Consider the following 16863-nt stretch of genomic DNA (forward strand, 5'->3'; position numbering starts at 1 on the left):
CCAGAATATATTATTGAACACATATATCACATCTTCATCTCAAATATCTTCTCTGCAGTTTGTTGTCTTATTGTCCAAAATGACTGAATGAAAAATGACAGATGTTTGTTATTGGAGCCTTTTATCTGCGTCATGTTTCTCTTGGTTTTCTCTTGTTTGCTTCATCGTTGTGTTGCTGTGTTGCTCGTTTGTCTTCACTGTGTTAAACTACAGAAATCCTGCTGGAATATGTGATGAAACTGTGAATAAATCTCATCTTTAATAAATGTGTCACTTCAGGATGTTTGTGACTTTGCTGAGATGGAGGTGAAATATGTGAACCTGGGCTGTGGTTTACTTCCTGTCACAAACACTGTTTGACATCTGTTCATCTGTTGGTTTTTGTTCAGGCTGCAGGGATCATTTCTCACTGTGGGGATCTATCTTCCAACAGCTGCAGTAGTAGGAGGCTGAATGATGGAGTTTAACTGACTTGATCTCCAACTCACAGCCGTTCTGTTTATTCACAGCTGAGAAATCATCTTTCTGAGGATGATTGTACCTGTGAGCTACGGTACAACCCCTCCTGTCAATATAAAGAATCCTTCTGAATGTTTCTGTGTCTTTCTTCTGGTACCAGTATACATAATCACTGCTACACTGTTGAGTTCCTCGACAGCTGAAGGAGACTTTTTCACCAACTCTCCTGGTCAATGTTAAATCATCCTGAATCAGCTCTGCTGCCATGGCAACCAGCGCTGTAGAGACACAGAGGGAGAGATGAAGGTCAGTGTGACGGTGCTGGTTAAAGGTGGACTTTGCTGGCTCCTGATTGGCTGCACACACTCACCTGAACACAGAAAGCACAGAGCAGCAGCTGGGAGGAGAAGCATTTTGTGCAGTGATGTTTCCTCTGGTGAACCCGGGAAGAAGTGGCGCTCCGATGCAGCCGAGGCCGAACAAGGACGAGCTGTGAGGTCGCACAAGGGCGGCGTGGTTTCTACCAGGTCCTCAGACCTCCCATCAGCCCCTGCGGCGGACAGATAAGGCTGCCGCTGCTGCTGCTGATTGACGGCTCGGCTGAAGCTGCCATGTGGTTTTAGCACCACAGCTTTGCTTCCGTCAGTAAAAACCCTCCTAATGTTAATTTTCTACACAGTGAAAAGCTCAAAGTTTCCCTCTGAACTGTCGCAGAGTAGAAGTATAAAATAGCACAAGATGGAAATACTCCAGCAAAGTACAAGTACCTCAAATCTCCCACCGCTGTCTTTATGTGAGCACTATCAGATGTCAGCAGATGATCCAGAATGTAAAGAATCATTAGTTTCAGTCCTTTAAATATAGTGTAAAATGAGCTCCACCTCCACCAGCTCCAACAGTGAAATCCTGCTTTGACTTGGAGTCACAATAATCTTTTTATTATTAGTATGAAGACAAAAAGACAAAACAGTGACAAAACCACATAATGAAGACAAGAACAGTCAGAACAGTGAATACATACAGACCAGCTCATTGAACTGTTTCACTGTGAAAAATAAATCAATATCTAAGATATTATGATCATAATAAAGATTAAAGAAAATGCACAAAGGCTGCTCTTAATTTTTGCTTCTTCCAATACTGCTAATAATGATAATAATAATAATAATAATAATAATAATAATAATAATAATAATAACAGATGATACTGTGGGTATTGTCAGTAATAATAACTGTGACAAAATGTAAAATATAAAAGAACAACAGAGGAGAAAGAGACACAAAGAGTAAATGTAATAGAAATAAATAATATTTAATGATAAACACCATCAATAAAAATAAATAAAATCTTGAAAAGGAAAAGGAGAAATAATGACAACAGATATGTAGATGTATGTTATAATTAGTAATGTTATTATTAGTGTTGGGATTGATATGAATGTTTTTATTATAATTATATACATTTAGTCTGAAAGTCATTAAAAGTGATCCACAGCTGAGTCCACATTGACGTCTGTTGTGAAGGCTTTTGACAAAGTCAACTTTGAGCTTTTGAACCTTCACAGTCGTCTATGAGCAGGACCACAGTCCTCCAACCAGAGAGTTTAACTGACACGTCCAAACAGACATGAACCACTGAGGCATCGCAGCACAAAACACTCATATGTGTTGTTTTGGAGGCCACGGACAAAGAAGCCTTTGCTCATTTCTCTATGAGGACTTGTTGGCTCTCATCAGTGGAAACTGTAAAGTGGACCTTCGATGGCTAAAATGCCCATAAATAAACTGCATGGACGTGACCTCCAGGTGGGTCGTCACTGCTGCTCTCTGGGCTCAGGTCAACTTTGTGTGGGTGGAGGGCTCGCTGGAAAAAAGGCTCCCAGACAACAAGAGGACAGACAAACGACTGCAGAGAGGGAGACGAGTCGATGAGTGTGTTCAGCAGCAGATATGAATCTGTTCTCGGTGGTTATTAGGACTCATAAAAAGCTGTCGACAGCCAATCAGCACTTCCCTTCCTGCAGCAGACGGGCTGTGTGGGTTTCTGCTCTGCAGCCTCCTCACCGTTAGCTCTGCTTTTTCTCATGAACAACACAATGACAGTTACAACCATGGACTCTGCTTCAAGAATCATTCCAGGAACTTCAGTCTGATTTCAGCGCTCAGTCCTCACTGTCTCAGCTTTGATCCGTCTTATTGATCTGCCAGAGAAACGGCTCAAATCCTCAACTCAGAGCTGAGACGCTGAAATAAAAGCAGATATGTTCAACCTCCTGCAGTCTGCTCTGATCCCACTTTATGACCTCACACCAACTCAAACAGTGAAGCTTTTTCATTCAAACAGCTTTATTGACTCTGTCAAGGAAACAGTTTAATGACAGTTTCTGCAGCCAGACGTCAACATGGAACATAACACAACATATTAGGACATGTGGGAAAGAATCAGAGCGTTCAAACATTTCATACAACATCAACACAAAGTTTCTAATTTATCTGTTCGTGCCATCATGTTTCCAACATTCAGACTTCTGATCAAGCTGCTGTGTCATCATTTTATGTCAGTTGTAGCTTCAAAGCAGCTCGCTCTGCTGTTTGTTCACCTGTGGAAACAACAGTGTCATCAGCGTAGAGGTTTACGTCCACACTGACACAGTCAGAAAAGGGGGTCAGCCCTGAACCTGGTGGCACAACCCAACTGCTGACTTGTATATAACAGCTCTATGTTGATGTTGGCTTATCTTTGTCTGGCTTTGTTGTCCTTGTTTAGCTGTGTGCTCGTCTTCATGTCTTCCTCTACATTTGTTCTTGGTGCTGTGTGAAGGTTTATGGAGAGCCGACTACAACCACAGTCAAATGACTCGTAGCTGTCAACATACATGGCCGATGAAGCTGATTCTGTTTCTGGTGATTTGCTCTGAAGCCAAAGTGAAATCCATGACAACAAAGTTGTTCATGAAACACGCTGTGATTTTTCTCTTTATTGAGAATGTTTGAGTGAAAGAATTTGACAAACCTGCCACACTCTGCATCATGTATTAAAAAGAAAGACAAGAACAGAAAAATACCACAAACAATAAAATATGTAGCAGGCAGCCAATGATTCAGCTTCATTTTCTGTTATTATAAAAGTCACAATTCAAAGCGGAAATAAACTAGAGGATCAAAATAACACTTTACCACAGAATATACACTCAGTAACTGCAGATATATATGTGTGTGTATGTATTTGTACGTTTAGGACGACGCATGAGATGAAGGGATGAGATCTGATGGCGAGGAAAGGCGAGCAGGAAACAGTCAGTCAGCATGTGTGCAGTTGGTGGACGGTCCCTTGTTTCTGAGGATCATCAGCAGAGAGAGTCCACAGCAGTACACCAGACTCTTCACTATCAGCACTGAGTACAGCAGCAAGAGCAGCTTCACCCTGCACTGAGACTGGAAGGACACTGACACTGACACACACACACACACACACACACACACACACACACACACACAGACAGGACAGTTTGAATAAAAGCTCAAAGGACCTTATTAAATACAACAAGTCAGGACCAAAACGAGCTCTTTAGGGGCCCTAAACTGGATCTGACTTCCTGTTTGATCAAAAAATAAATCTAGGAGCTAAAGAGGCTAAAAAGCAGCGTAGAGCTGCAGAGTTGGTGATGATTCTCTGCGGCTTCACAGCCACCAGAGACACCTTTCACTGTACACAGAGTCATTCCACTCATTCTTCATATACAAGCATTTATAGTGGAGCTTGAACAGGTCATCCCCACAGTTTTTAGAGCACCTCAGAGTCCTACATGTAGTTCAGCTGCCCTGAAACTTGCGATCTGTCAGACTGTGGAGTGAAAGCTGTCTCAGTGGGATCAGTTGTGCTGTTGGACACTCTAACAGAATCAGGGAGTGTGAGCTGAAATCCTTCACTGATGAGCAGAAGGTGAACACACTGATATGCAGCCCTGACTGCAGCAGAACATTGGAGCTGTCCATGCAGAGAGGCAGCAACACACTCACCGAGCCTTCATTACCTGGTTCAGGTGGGGCCTCCACTTTGCCCCCCTCGTGCTGGACGTAGCAGATGTAATTATATGTGCTGCTCTCCGGCTGATGGATCAGCAAGATGGCGGCGGCGCGTCCCGACTCTCTGAACTCCAGCTGCTCTGTCTCAGCGGGGGGCGGCTCCTCCAGAGGACCGTTCTCCTTTCGTCTTTTCCAGGAGAACCGGACCACAGGGGGAAACATGGCCGAGGCCAGACACAGCAGGGCGCTCCGGCCCTCCAGGCGGGCTCTGGGCGCCGCCGGGTACACGCTCGCCACGGGCTTCGCTACCGGCTCATCTGGAGTTTGACGGCAGCCACGAGCGGCACAGACACACATTCACACAGTCAACAGCAGCTTCCAGCACTGCACTGCATTCAGTCTGATCCTGGAAACCACATGTACTGTGTTCACCTTCATATCAAACACAAGGATCAGCTCATGTCATCAGAGGTTCTATGAGGAACACACACAATGACGTATCTGCAAATTCTACATTTCAAAATAAGAGCAGAATAATTTCACATTAATTATTATTACTGATAATATATTAGAATATAAAACAATATAATATATTGATGAAATTTGGTTTGATAGAATGAAGAAAAGTTTTTCTCTGTCAGAATGACAACTGTCATGTTGATGATTACAAGATATGAAGAATATTATATATTTATCACCACATACTTCAATCTAATCATTAAAAAATACATCAATAATTTCAGATCTTTTTCTGAACACTTTCAGCTTTTATACAGAATTTAAATGATTTGTTGTCAAATGTGAACAGACTCCAATATAAAATACTCTCATGAAAATAAATTAATGTCAAAATTTCTTGATGCCTGAATGACATTTTTATCAAAAAAAAAATCTAATGTCATACAATATAATACAGTAATGTTAACAATAATAATAATAATGCATTTATTTATCGGCGCCTTTCTGGACACTCAAGGTCACTTTACATCAAGTTGTGTTACAGTATAATATATAAACTATAATAATGTAGTATACAATAATATATACTTTAATATATAAAGTAAAATATGTACACTTTTTAGTACAAAATATTTATCATTATATATTTTCAAATATATTTTAATTTTCCATTTTTCAAATTATATTCAGCATCATTTACTATTTATATTTATATTCAATGTTTTTTTTAGGATACAAATATTTGAATGTGTGACACTTTATATTAAATTATCCTCTATGATGGATAGAAATATAAATATTAGCAGCCATAAATTAATTGTGTTGTATAAAATTAATTCTAACTTCATATTCAGCTTCTGTTTGTCTTTATGTATAAATAAATCTTCCACTAAAAGACATATGTACCATCATATAAATACAGTTTACATGAGGTCAATTTCACCATTTAAAAATGACTTATTAATTATCCAATACAACATATTTAAAGTCATCAGCTTTTCAAAATTCATTTACTGACATTAATTCAATTTAGTTTTTCATATTTTATCTTGAAGCTGAATGACTGAGATGATCAAATACTGAATATCTGTAACATTGTCAATATCATACTTTTTCTATAGAAATCAGTTGAAGTCCTGCAGAAATAAAGAATAACTTCAGTTGTTCTGTGAGATTTAAACATCTTTTCAGGAATTATGAACCTTTTTATGCAACAAAAGCTGCACGGCTGCAAGAATTCTCTGCTAATTATGAACAAACTAACATGTGAACTCATTAAAAACACATTTTCAACTTGTTGAAGGAAAATGAAAGTTTGTTCTTACCTGTTACATACAGTTTAGTTCCAGAGCCAAAGATGGGGTACCAGTTTGTTCCCACAGTGAAACAGAGTGATACAAAAAGCTGTCTGCTGTTGAATGTGTCAGCTGAGCTGAACGAGTCCAAATGATGAACCAGGATCAGATTTCAGCTCCATCATGTGTTTCTCTAATGTTCTTCATCATGACTGTCTCTTCTTCTACTGTCTGTTCAGACACACCAGCAGTGTTGCTCTATGGATGCTAATGTCTGTCGGTCCACTGCTGTAGTCCAGATGGATTGGACCTGGACCACAGGACGGACGGATTGATGTGAAATTTTGTTCAGACATTCTTGGTCCCCAGAGGATGAACCTCGTGAACTTTGTTGATTCTGACTGTTGATCTAGCGCCACCAGCAGATCAACATTTTAGCTTCAGACTGAAATATCTCAGCTATTGGATGGATTACCATTTAATGTGGTCCAGACATTCCGGTTCCCCCGAGGATGAACTGTAGTGACTCTGGTGATCCTCTGACTTTTTATCTTGCGCCATCATCAGGTCAACATTTGAATTTGTCCAATACTTTGTTTGATGACCAAATACCTGCAGAACTAAAGACGTTCACCTGGAAGTTGCTCGACGTCCTCACTGATTCATGTTCTTCATGTGTGTTTCCAGTCTGTCAATAATATCGTCATCCTAATTTTACATATTATTGTTGTGTTGTTTTGTTCTTTTCTGGACAAATGACATTTATTTCATGTGTCGTCCTGATGGTGATTCAGCAGCACCTGAGAAGGTTATTATGTATGGGATAATGTGCTATACTTTATTGTCATGTCTCGTCGTGTCTGTTAAAGTGTTTTGTTCACTGGCATCATGTCTTGTAATCACTTCCTGTTTTATTGTGAAACCCTAACTCTCCTATGTTTCAGACCCTTGACTTCCTGGTGTCCTTCCCGCCTGTCTGCCCCTCCCTGATTGTTTCCACCTGTTCCTTGTTACCTTGTGTATAAATAGTCTGCGTCTCTCTGTGTCCTGTGGCAGATTGTTTTGTGTACTTTGTCTAGTCATCCAGCCAGTTGTTGCCTTGCTCAAGAGAACTTTGTAACTCTTGTTTTGCCTTGTAAGAAAACCTCAAGACTTTTGTTTACCTTGTTTAAGAACCAAGCACCTTTTGTTTGCCTTGTTAACCCGATCACTTCCTGTTATTAAAACCAGCTTCAGTGCTCAAACTTTCTTTGTTCTTGTGTTTTGAGTTTGCATTTGAGTCTGAAAACCTCGTGCCTCGGAGTTTGTTAATTATCACACTTAGAACTCTGCTTGCTCCGAAAGCATTCAATAAAGTGACACAATATAGTGATTAAAACATATTTTACTGATTTAAAATAAGCCTATTCTCGTCTGTCACCACTCTCTGAAAGTAAAAACGTACGTTGCCTAGCAACCGCCTGTCACCGTGCTCAGGCCGGCAGGCAGGAAAACTTATTTCTTTACAGATATTCAGAGAAATCATGTCAAATGTGGAGAAGTGACGGGATATCCCAGACCTGAGAGAGACGTAGCTGGAGACAGAGTTTGGTTTCTATTATTGGATAAAAGTCCACAGCAGCTGATTTCTGCGTTCAGCGTCAAACGTTAAAAATCTGTCTCCAGTTTTGTCTCCACTAAGTAGTCTTTTAGCAGGTTGATCGCTCATGCTGTGTTTTTCTTGGTGTTTTGTGTCAGGCTGGGACTCAGATCAGGACTCAGACGCAGAGATTTGCTCACACAGTTCTTTATTGAACAACCCCAAGAACCACTTCACTGTTAAACAAATAGGCTATGAAATTATTCGAGGCAAAAAGCTATCACAATAATAGCCTATATCTATAAAAGGAAAATAACACAAAAAAACCCAAAAAAAGCTCACTAAGAGGAAAAACAATGAATTTCTATGACTATGAAAATTAAGAAACAAAAGACGCTCCCAAAGGAGGAAAACACAAAGGGCTATGAAAACGGAAATGACTTAACGAATCTAGATAAGAAAAACTACAAACTCAAAATACACTACTAATAACAAGAACTAGCATAAAAATAACAAAATTAATCCAACAGAAAATCACTCAATAATGAGGAAAACAATTTGGCTAAACTCTAATCTAAGAAAAGAAACCAGAAACTAATTTATCAAAATTACAAACCAAAAACACTCACGAAGAGGAAACAAGAGACAATGATCAATACTGTGGCTGTGGCAAGGACAAGGAGAAGACAGGCTCGGGTGAATCGCCGACGGACAAAGACACACTGGCACAAGATAAGGGAGACGCAGACTATTTAACACATGGAGGGTAATCAGGAACAGGTGGAGACAACAGGTGACGACACACAGGACACATGAGGAAAGGCAAGTGCTATGAAACGAGAGGAGAGTTACACCTTCAAAATAAAACAGGAAATGACAAGACAAAACCCCATGACGAGACAGACCTCACCGCGGTGTGACATTTTCTTCGTGTCTGTCTGCTTCAACCTGGTCAATCTCTGTGTCCTCAAGTCTCTTGTCCCTCAATATTGTTTCTCCTGTCGGTCCAGTGCTGTTCTTTACTTTTCCTTTCTGTTTTTGCTGGGGACATGTCCTTCTCCAGCCACACGTCAAGTGTTTTGTCCTCTCCAAACAAGTTAAAAGTATTGTCTGGAAAATGCTCCATATTTTGCCACTGGGATCAGCTGGCTATTTGTTATTGATCTTGGTACATTAAGGGATTGCCCCTTTAGTCCATTAGTGTTGCTATGGCTTCCCTAGCAACGGAGTACCAGAGCAGCCGGTGGTTTGTCAAGAAATAAACATTGACCGATTGACCAATGAGAACTGAGTATTTAAGAGTGCCATGCCATTCTAAACATATGCAATGGAGGGGAGGAGGAGGTTCACTGGAGGTGCCAGCGATTGGTCTCGGCCCTCCTGGCCCCGCTTGGCGGTGGCCCTGACCAAAATATATTATTGAACACATATATCACACTCACCTCTGTGATGGCTGGAACTGCTTCTCATTCCGATCTGATGTCCGATGGTCGTGATGATGATGATGATGATGATTCTGGTTTTCCAGGTTTGGGTCAGTCAGTCTTGAGTCAGTTTTGAACAGAGCTGCTCTCAGCAGCAGAGACACAAGTTGTGATTGTCAGCCAATAAAATGTGACCAGGTCTCGACCACAATCCAGAACCCTGCGTCCGATGTTTCCTTCTCTGTGTGTGTGTTGCTTCATTACATCAGTTTGTGTAACAGCCACTGGGAAACCTCCTGGTCCTCCCAATGATCAGTCCACCCTCGACTCCACAAAGTCACTTCACCCTTTGATCAGAGAAAATAAAAGAAAATAAGACAAGATCAAAATATTGTCAGTTTCTTTAAAATCAACCCATTCACTCTCAAGCTGCTGAAGTGTTGGTGCAGAGACACTTTTGTCCTGATGGTGGCGCTAGAGGGAAGGTCAGGAGGTCCCCATGCATTACTGCTGCACCGATCCACCTGTCAGTCTCACGCTCCATCCTTCCCTCACTTGTGAACAAGACCCCAAGATACTTGAACTCCTCCACTTGAGGCAGGAGCTCTCCTCCAACCCAGAGGGGGCAAGCCACCCTTTTCCGGTCGAGGACCATGGCCTCGGACTTGGAGGTGCTGACTCTCATCCTAGCCGCTTCACACTCGGTGCAAACTGCCCCAACACATGCTGGAGGTCCTGGATCGAAGAAGCCAACAGGACAACATCATCTGCAAAAAGCAGAGATGAAATCCTGTGGTCCCCAAACCAGACTCCCTCCGGCCCTTGGCTGCGCCTAGAAATTCTGTCCATAAAAATAACAAAAAGAACCGCTGACAAAGGGCTGCCCTGCCAGATCAACATGCACTTGGAACAGGTCTGACTTACTGCCAGCAATGCAACCAAGCTCCTGAGGCTCGTAGTAGAGGGCCCCGTACTCCATACTCCCAAAGCACCTCCCACAGAATGCCACGAGGGAGTTGAAAACCCCTCTGACAAAGGGTTCCGCCAGACGTTCCCAACAGACCCTCACTGCCTGTTTGGGCCTGCCAAGTCTGTCCAGCTTTCTCCTCCGCCAGCGGATCAAACTCACCACCAGGTGGTGATCAGTTGACAGCTCAGCCCCTCTCTTCACCTGAATGTCAAGACATACAGTCGAAGGTCAGATGACACGACCACAAAGTCAATTATTGACTTGTGGCCTAGAGTGTCCTGGTGCCACGTGCACTGATGGACACCCTTCTGCTTGAACATGGTGTTTATTATGGACAAACTGTGACTAGCACAGAAGTCCAATAACAGAACAGAGCTCGGGTTCAGATCGGCAAGGCCGTTCCTCCCAATTATGCACTTCTAGGTAACACTGTCGCTGCCCATGTGAGCATTGAAGTCCCCCAGTAGAACAATGGAGTCCCCATTCGGAGCACTTTCCAGCCCCCCCCCCCCCCCCCACTCCAAGATGGGCGGGTACTCTACACTGTTGTTCGGCCAGCAGGCCAAAACAACAGCGAGGCACCTGGCCCGCTGCCTCTCACCAGGGGCAACTCCAGAGTAGAAGAGAGTCCAGCCTCTCTCTCAAGGAGTTGGGTTCCAGAACCCAGACTGTGCATGGAGGTGAGCCCGACTATCTCTAGCCGGTACCGCTCAACCTCCCGCACTAGCTCTGGCTCCTTCCCCCCCAGCGAGGTGACATTCCATGACCTCATTGCCAGATTCGGAGTCCAGGGATTGGGCTGTCAGGGCCCCCTCCACGACTACCAGCCAAATCCCACCGCATTGCCCCCTTCTGATCTCTCCTGCAGGTGATGGGCCTACTGGAGGGGGGGTCCAAGATTTGTCTTTTAAAATGTCCTGAAGTGAAACGATGTGGTGAAATCTACTGAAAGGTGTTCAACAACAAGTGCCGCTCAAGTGTTTTCACTCAGAGCACGTTAGTATTGTGAGGGAGGAATGGACTTTATTCCAGCAGCAGAGCAAAGAGGAGGGTTTTCATCTTCATCTCAAATATCTTCTCTGCAGTTTGTTGTCTTATTGTCCAAAATGACTGAATGAAAAATGACAGATGTTTGTTATTTGAGCCTTTTATCTGCGTCATGTTTCTATTGGTTTTCTCTTGTTTGCTTCATCGTTGTGTTGCTGTGTTGCTCGTTTGTCTTCACTGTGTTAAACTACAGAAATCCTGCTGGAATATGTGATGAAACTGTGAATAAATCTCATCTTTAATAAATGTGTCACTTCAGGATGTTTGTGACTCTGCTGAGATGGAGGTGAAATATGTGAACCTGGGCTGTGGTTTACTTCCTGTCACAAACACTGTTTGACATCTGTTCATCTGTTGGTTTTTGTTCAGGCTGCAGGGATCATTTCTCACTGTGGGGATCAAACTTCACACAGCCGCAGTAGTAGGAGGCTGAATGATGGAGTTTAACTGTCTGGATCTCCAACTCACAGCCGTCCTGTTTATTCACAGCTGAGAAATCATCTATCTGAGGATGATTGTAACCTGAATCAACTTCACCATCACTCCTGTCAATATCAAGAATCACTCTGAATGTTTCTGTGTCTTTCTTCTGGATCCAGAATACATAATCGTAGTCACACTGTTGAGTTCCTCGACAGCTGAAGGAGACTTTTTCACCAACTCTCCTGGTCAATGTTAAATCATCCTGAATCAGCTCTGCTGCCATGGCAACCAGCGCTGTAGAGACACAGAGGGAGAGGTGAAGGTCAGTGTGACCGTGCTGGTTAAAGGTGGACTTTGCTGGCTCCTGATTGGCTGCACACACTCACCTGAACACAGACAGCACAGAGCAGCAGCTGGGAGGAGAAGCATTTTGTGCAGTGGTGTTTCCTCTGGTGAACCTGGGGAGAAGTGGCGCTCCGATGCAGCCGAGGCAGAACGAGGACGAGCTGTGAGGCCGAACGAGGACGAGCTCTGAGGTCGCACGAGGGCGGCGTGGTTTCTACCAGGTCCTCAGACTTCCCATCAGCCCCTGCGGCGGACAGATAAGGCTGCCGCTGCTGATTGACGGCTCGGCTGAAGCTGCCGTGTGGTTTTAACACCACAGCTTTGCTTCCGTCAGTAAAAACCCTCCTAATGTCAGTTTTCTACACAGTGAAAAGCTCAAAGTTTCCCTCTGAACTGTCGCAGAGTAGAAGTATAAAATAGCACAAGATGGAAATACTCCAGCAAAGTACAAGTACCTCAAATCTCCCACCGCTGTCTTTATGTGAGCACTATCAGATGTCAGCAGATGATCCAGAATGTAAAGAATCATTAGTTTCAGTCCTTTAAATATAGTGTAAAATGAGCTCCACCTCCACCAGCTCCAACAGTGAAATCCTGCCTTGACTTTGAGTCACAATAATCTTTTAATAATGATCATAATAATTATTAATATAATTCTGATTATTATTAAGACAACAAGACAAAACAGTGACAAAACCACATAATGAAGACAAGAACAGTCAGAACAGTGAATACATACAGACCAGCTCATTGAACTGTTTCACTATGAAAAATAAATCAATGTCTAAGATATTATGATCATAATAAAGATGAAAGAAAATGCACAAAGGCTGCTCTTAATTTTTGCTGCTTCCAATACTGCTAACAATAATAATAATAATAACAACAACAACAATAATAATAACAATAACAATAACAATAACAACAACAACAATAATAATAATAACAATAATAATAATAACAATAACAACAACAACAACAATAATAATAATAATAATAATAACTAGAAAATTCCCCCTGGGAAATTTTGAAAGGGACATGGGGTGTGTTGGAGCCGACAAAATTATCTACGTTTTAAAGTTTGAATGAAGTCTCTAGGACAAAGTATGGCCGAGCAGCGGACAATTGAAAAAGGCTGAAATTTGAGGAAATTTCCCCATTCATTTCTTATGGGAAATTTATCGCAGTTGTTTGCGTCTTACGTCGGCCTTCGATGGTCATAGCTCGAAAACCGTAAGAGATATCAAAATGTGCCGAGGGTCATTTGGAGCCGACAAAATTATCTACGTTTTAAAGTTTGAATGAAGTCTCTAGGAGAAACTATGGCGAAGCAGCGGACAATTGAAAAAGGCTGCAATGTGAGAAAACGGCAGATATCAGAGGTAGTCAGTCCCTGATTAATGAATTGCTCTCAGCTGTGTTTCTGTGGCTTTCTCCTTGTCTGTCTCTGTTGATCACCTCAGCTGTCTGTGTCTGCTTCTCTCCTCTGCTTCATGTCTCTGTTAACATGAATTAATGAACTGAATCAATAAACATGAATGGAGCTAATGCTAACGGAGCTAACAGAGCTAACACTAACGGAGCTAACAGCTAACGGTGCGAATAGAGCTGACGGCGCTAACACTAACAGAGCTAACTGTGCTAACAGAGCTAATAGAGCTAACGGCGTTAACAAGGGGGCGGGGGGATGGGGTTTTCATTATGCATTTGTCTGTGTGTGTGTGTTTATGTATCTGTCATTGTGTGTGACTGCGTATGTGTGTGTCTTCGTCTGTTTGTGTGTGTGTGTCTGCTTGAACTACACAAGCAGCCCAACCTGCTCCTACATAGAGATGTGTATGGTATATGTGTGCCTGAATGTGTGTGTGTGTGTGTGTGTGTGTGCGTGCGTGTGTGCCTGTGTAACTTCTGCCCCACCTGCTGATAATTACCTCTGCACCTCTCCCACTGTTTACCTGTTCCTGTTCAGTTTTGACGTGCTGTTTTTAATCACTTTTTAGCTGTTGGTTAGCCCTTTTTGTGTGTGTGTTTGTGTGACTCCTGTCTCAACCTTTTTGGCAAAGCGCTTGGTGAAGCTGAGTTTAACTGTTTGTTGGACGGAGATTGTTTTCAAACAATGCCCATGTTTTGACTGAGCTCGTTAAGATAATCATTCTCAGGCTTGTTGTCCTGCAGATGTGTGTGTGTGGGTTATTGACCGGTGTGTGTGTAAATGACAGTTACACCTGTTAACTGAAAAGCGGCTTTTTCGCTGTCGGTTTCTTCCGAACAACTTGCGATTGTGTCAAAACCGTAGCTGCTATCAAAAAACCGATTACACTGTGAGATGCGGACAAGTCTGGGCCAGATGTACGTGTGTTTTATGTCCAGATATTCTTTAGAAAAATGACAAAATGGTCGACTTAAAAAGACTCTGCGACTCAGAGAACAGGAGTTTGTATTGTATGCAGTGAGATTTGGGTTCGGCGAACCTCCCGAACTAAATCCTCTGGTGAGAGAACCGTACCTCCTATCAGAGTGTACTATAGATCACTGGACTCCCGAGACCTTCCTGAGTCCGAATATCATCTCGTTTTATTCCTGAGACAACAACTTTTGTTTTTATGGCGATCTAAAGACAAGAGGCATTAAATTTGAGAAAAGTAATAGCACACCGATCCCGATCAAACCGCACGTTTTGATATATAATTTGCGAGGGTTTTCTCAAAGCTGCGGGGCGAGTTAAGGGACAAAAATTTGGAGGATGATGAAAAATAATAACTAGAAAATTCCCCCTGGGAAATTTTGAAAGGGACACGGGGTGTGTTTGAGCCGACAAAATTATCAACGTTTTAAAGTTTGAATGAAGTCTCTAGGAGAAACTATGGCGAAGCAGCGGACAATTGAAAAAGGCTGCAATTTGAGAAAACGGCAGATATCAGAGGTAGTCAGTCCCTGATTAATGAATTGCTCTCAGCTGTGTTTCTGTGGCTTTCTCCTTGTCTGTCTCTGTTGATCACCTCAGCTGTCTGTGTCTGCTTTTCTCCTCTGCTTCATGTCTCTGTTAACATGAATTAATGAACTGAATCAATAAACATGAATGGAGCTAATGCTAACGGAGCTAACAGAGCTAACACTAACGGAGCTAACAGCTAACTGCGCTAATAGAGCTAACGGCGCTAATGCTAACAGAGCTAACTGTGCAAACAGAGTGTGTCTGCTTGAACTACACAAGCAGCCCAACCAGCTCCTACATGGAGATGTGTATGGTATATATGTGTCTGAATGTGTGTGTGTGTGTGTGTGTGCGTGTGTGCGTGTGTAACTTCTGCCCCACCTGCTGATAATTACCTCTGCACCTCTCCCACTGTTTACCTGTTCCTGTTCTCCTCGTTTTATTCCTGACACAACAACTTTTCGTTTTATGGCGATGTAAAGACAGGAGGCATTTCTGCTTTTCTCACAAAACAGCTCTGAATTTTAACATGGGACTTAATGGGAGAGCAGGAGGGAGCTGGCTGCACAAAAAGTCTCACTATTTAAATTCAGTAAGTCTCTCGGCTTTTTCGAGGACATCACACGAAAGAGGACAAGTTTGTCTACAAACTGATCCCAAAATTATGCGTGTAGAGTGTAATTTGTGGCCGTAGCGACGAGAAAAAGAGAAGATTTTCGGATCGTTTTTAGACTCTGTGCCACTCTAGCACGCACTCTAGCACGAACATTCCGCGCAATACACACCCATTATAATCTCAAAATTTCCCTCCAAACGATCACTGTCATTGAACAGTGACTAATCAAAAACTATAGGACCAATCAAAATGGATGAACACACCAATAGACCAGACTTGGGTCTACATTTTAAAGTTGAAATGAAGTCTCTCGGTGAATGTATGCCTGAGCTACAGATGTTTGAAAAACTCCAATTTCAATCTTGTTTTTTTCACCCGTCCCATTCATTTCTTATGGAAAATTTATCGCAGTTTTTCGCGTCTTACGACGCGAAAAACTGCGATAAATTTGAGAAAAGTAATAGCACACCGATCCCGAACAATACGCACGTTTTGATATATAATTTGCGAGGGTTTTCTCAAAGCTGCGGGGCGAGTTAAGGGACGAAAACTTGGAGGAGGATGAAAAATAACTAGAAAATTCCCTCTGGGAAATTTTGAAAGGGACACGGGGTGTGTTCGAGCCGACAAAATTATCTACGTTTTAAAGTTTGAATGAAGTCTCTAGGAGAAACTATGGCGAAGCAGCGGACAATTGAAAAAGGCTGCAATTTGAGAAAACAGCAGATATCAGAGGTAGTCAGTCCCTGATTAATGAACTGGTCCCAGCTGTGTTTCTGTGGCTTTCTCCTCTGCTTCATGTCTCTGTTAACATGAATTAATGAACTGAATCAATAAACATGAATGGAGCTAATGCTAACGGAGCTAACAGAGCTAACACTAACGGAGCTAACAGCTAACGGCGCGAATAGAGCTAACGGCGCAAACACTAACAGAGCTAACTGTGCTAACAGAGCTAATAGAGCTAACGGCGTTAACAAGGGGGCGGGGGGATGGGGTTTTCATTATGCATTTGTCTGTGTGTGTGTGTTTATGTATCTGTCATTGTGTGTGACTGCGTATGTGTGTGTCTTCGTCTGTTTGTGTGTGTGTGTCTGCTTGAACTACACAAGCAGCCCAACCTGCTCCTACATGGAGATGTGTCTGGTATATGTGTGTCTGAATGTGTGTGTGTGTGTGTGTGTGTGCGTGTGTAACTTCTGCCCCACCTGCTGATAATTACCTCTGCACCTCTCCCACTGTTTACCTGTTCCTGTTCAGTTTTGACGTGCTGTTTTTAATCACT

General features: G+C 42.5%; 1 protein-coding gene across 1 annotated transcript; it reads right to left on the bottom strand.

The window, feature by feature from the left end:
- Positions 1-2791: 2791 nt before the first annotated feature.
- Positions 2792-10221, bottom strand: LOC121614940 (immunoglobulin lambda-like polypeptide 1). The gene is made up of 4 exons (XM_041949043.1): positions 10167-10221; positions 6270-6371; positions 4494-4802; positions 2792-3911 (listed from the first exon to the last, which is right to left on the bottom strand). Exons 1-4 carry the CDS (start codon positions 10219-10221, stop codon positions 3757-3759), a joined length of 621 nt encoding a protein of 206 aa, XP_041804977.1. The 3' UTR covers positions 2792-3756.
- Between the last annotated feature and the right edge of the window lie 6642 nt (positions 10222-16863).

Source organism: Chelmon rostratus, chromosome 12, assembly GCF_017976325.1.
Source record: "Chelmon rostratus isolate fCheRos1 chromosome 12, fCheRos1.pri, whole genome shotgun sequence".
Classification (NCBI taxonomy): domain Eukaryota; kingdom Metazoa; phylum Chordata; class Actinopteri; order Chaetodontiformes; family Chaetodontidae; genus Chelmon; species Chelmon rostratus.

Bases quoted from the DNA above. Each gene is read 5' to 3' on its own strand.
- LOC121614940 (XM_041949043.1), bottom strand. From the start codon at position 10,221: ATGGAGTACGGGGCCCTCTACTACGAGCCTCAGGAGCTTGGTTGCATT. The intron at 6,372-10,166 runs GTAAGTCAGACC...CGTTCAGCTCAG, and splicing joins GCTTGGTTGCATTGCTGGCA to CTGACACATTCAACAGCAGA. The intron at 4,803-6,269 runs GTAAGAACAAAC...GTCAAACTCCAG, and splicing joins AACTAAACTGTATGTAACAG to ATGAGCCGGTAGCGAAGCCC.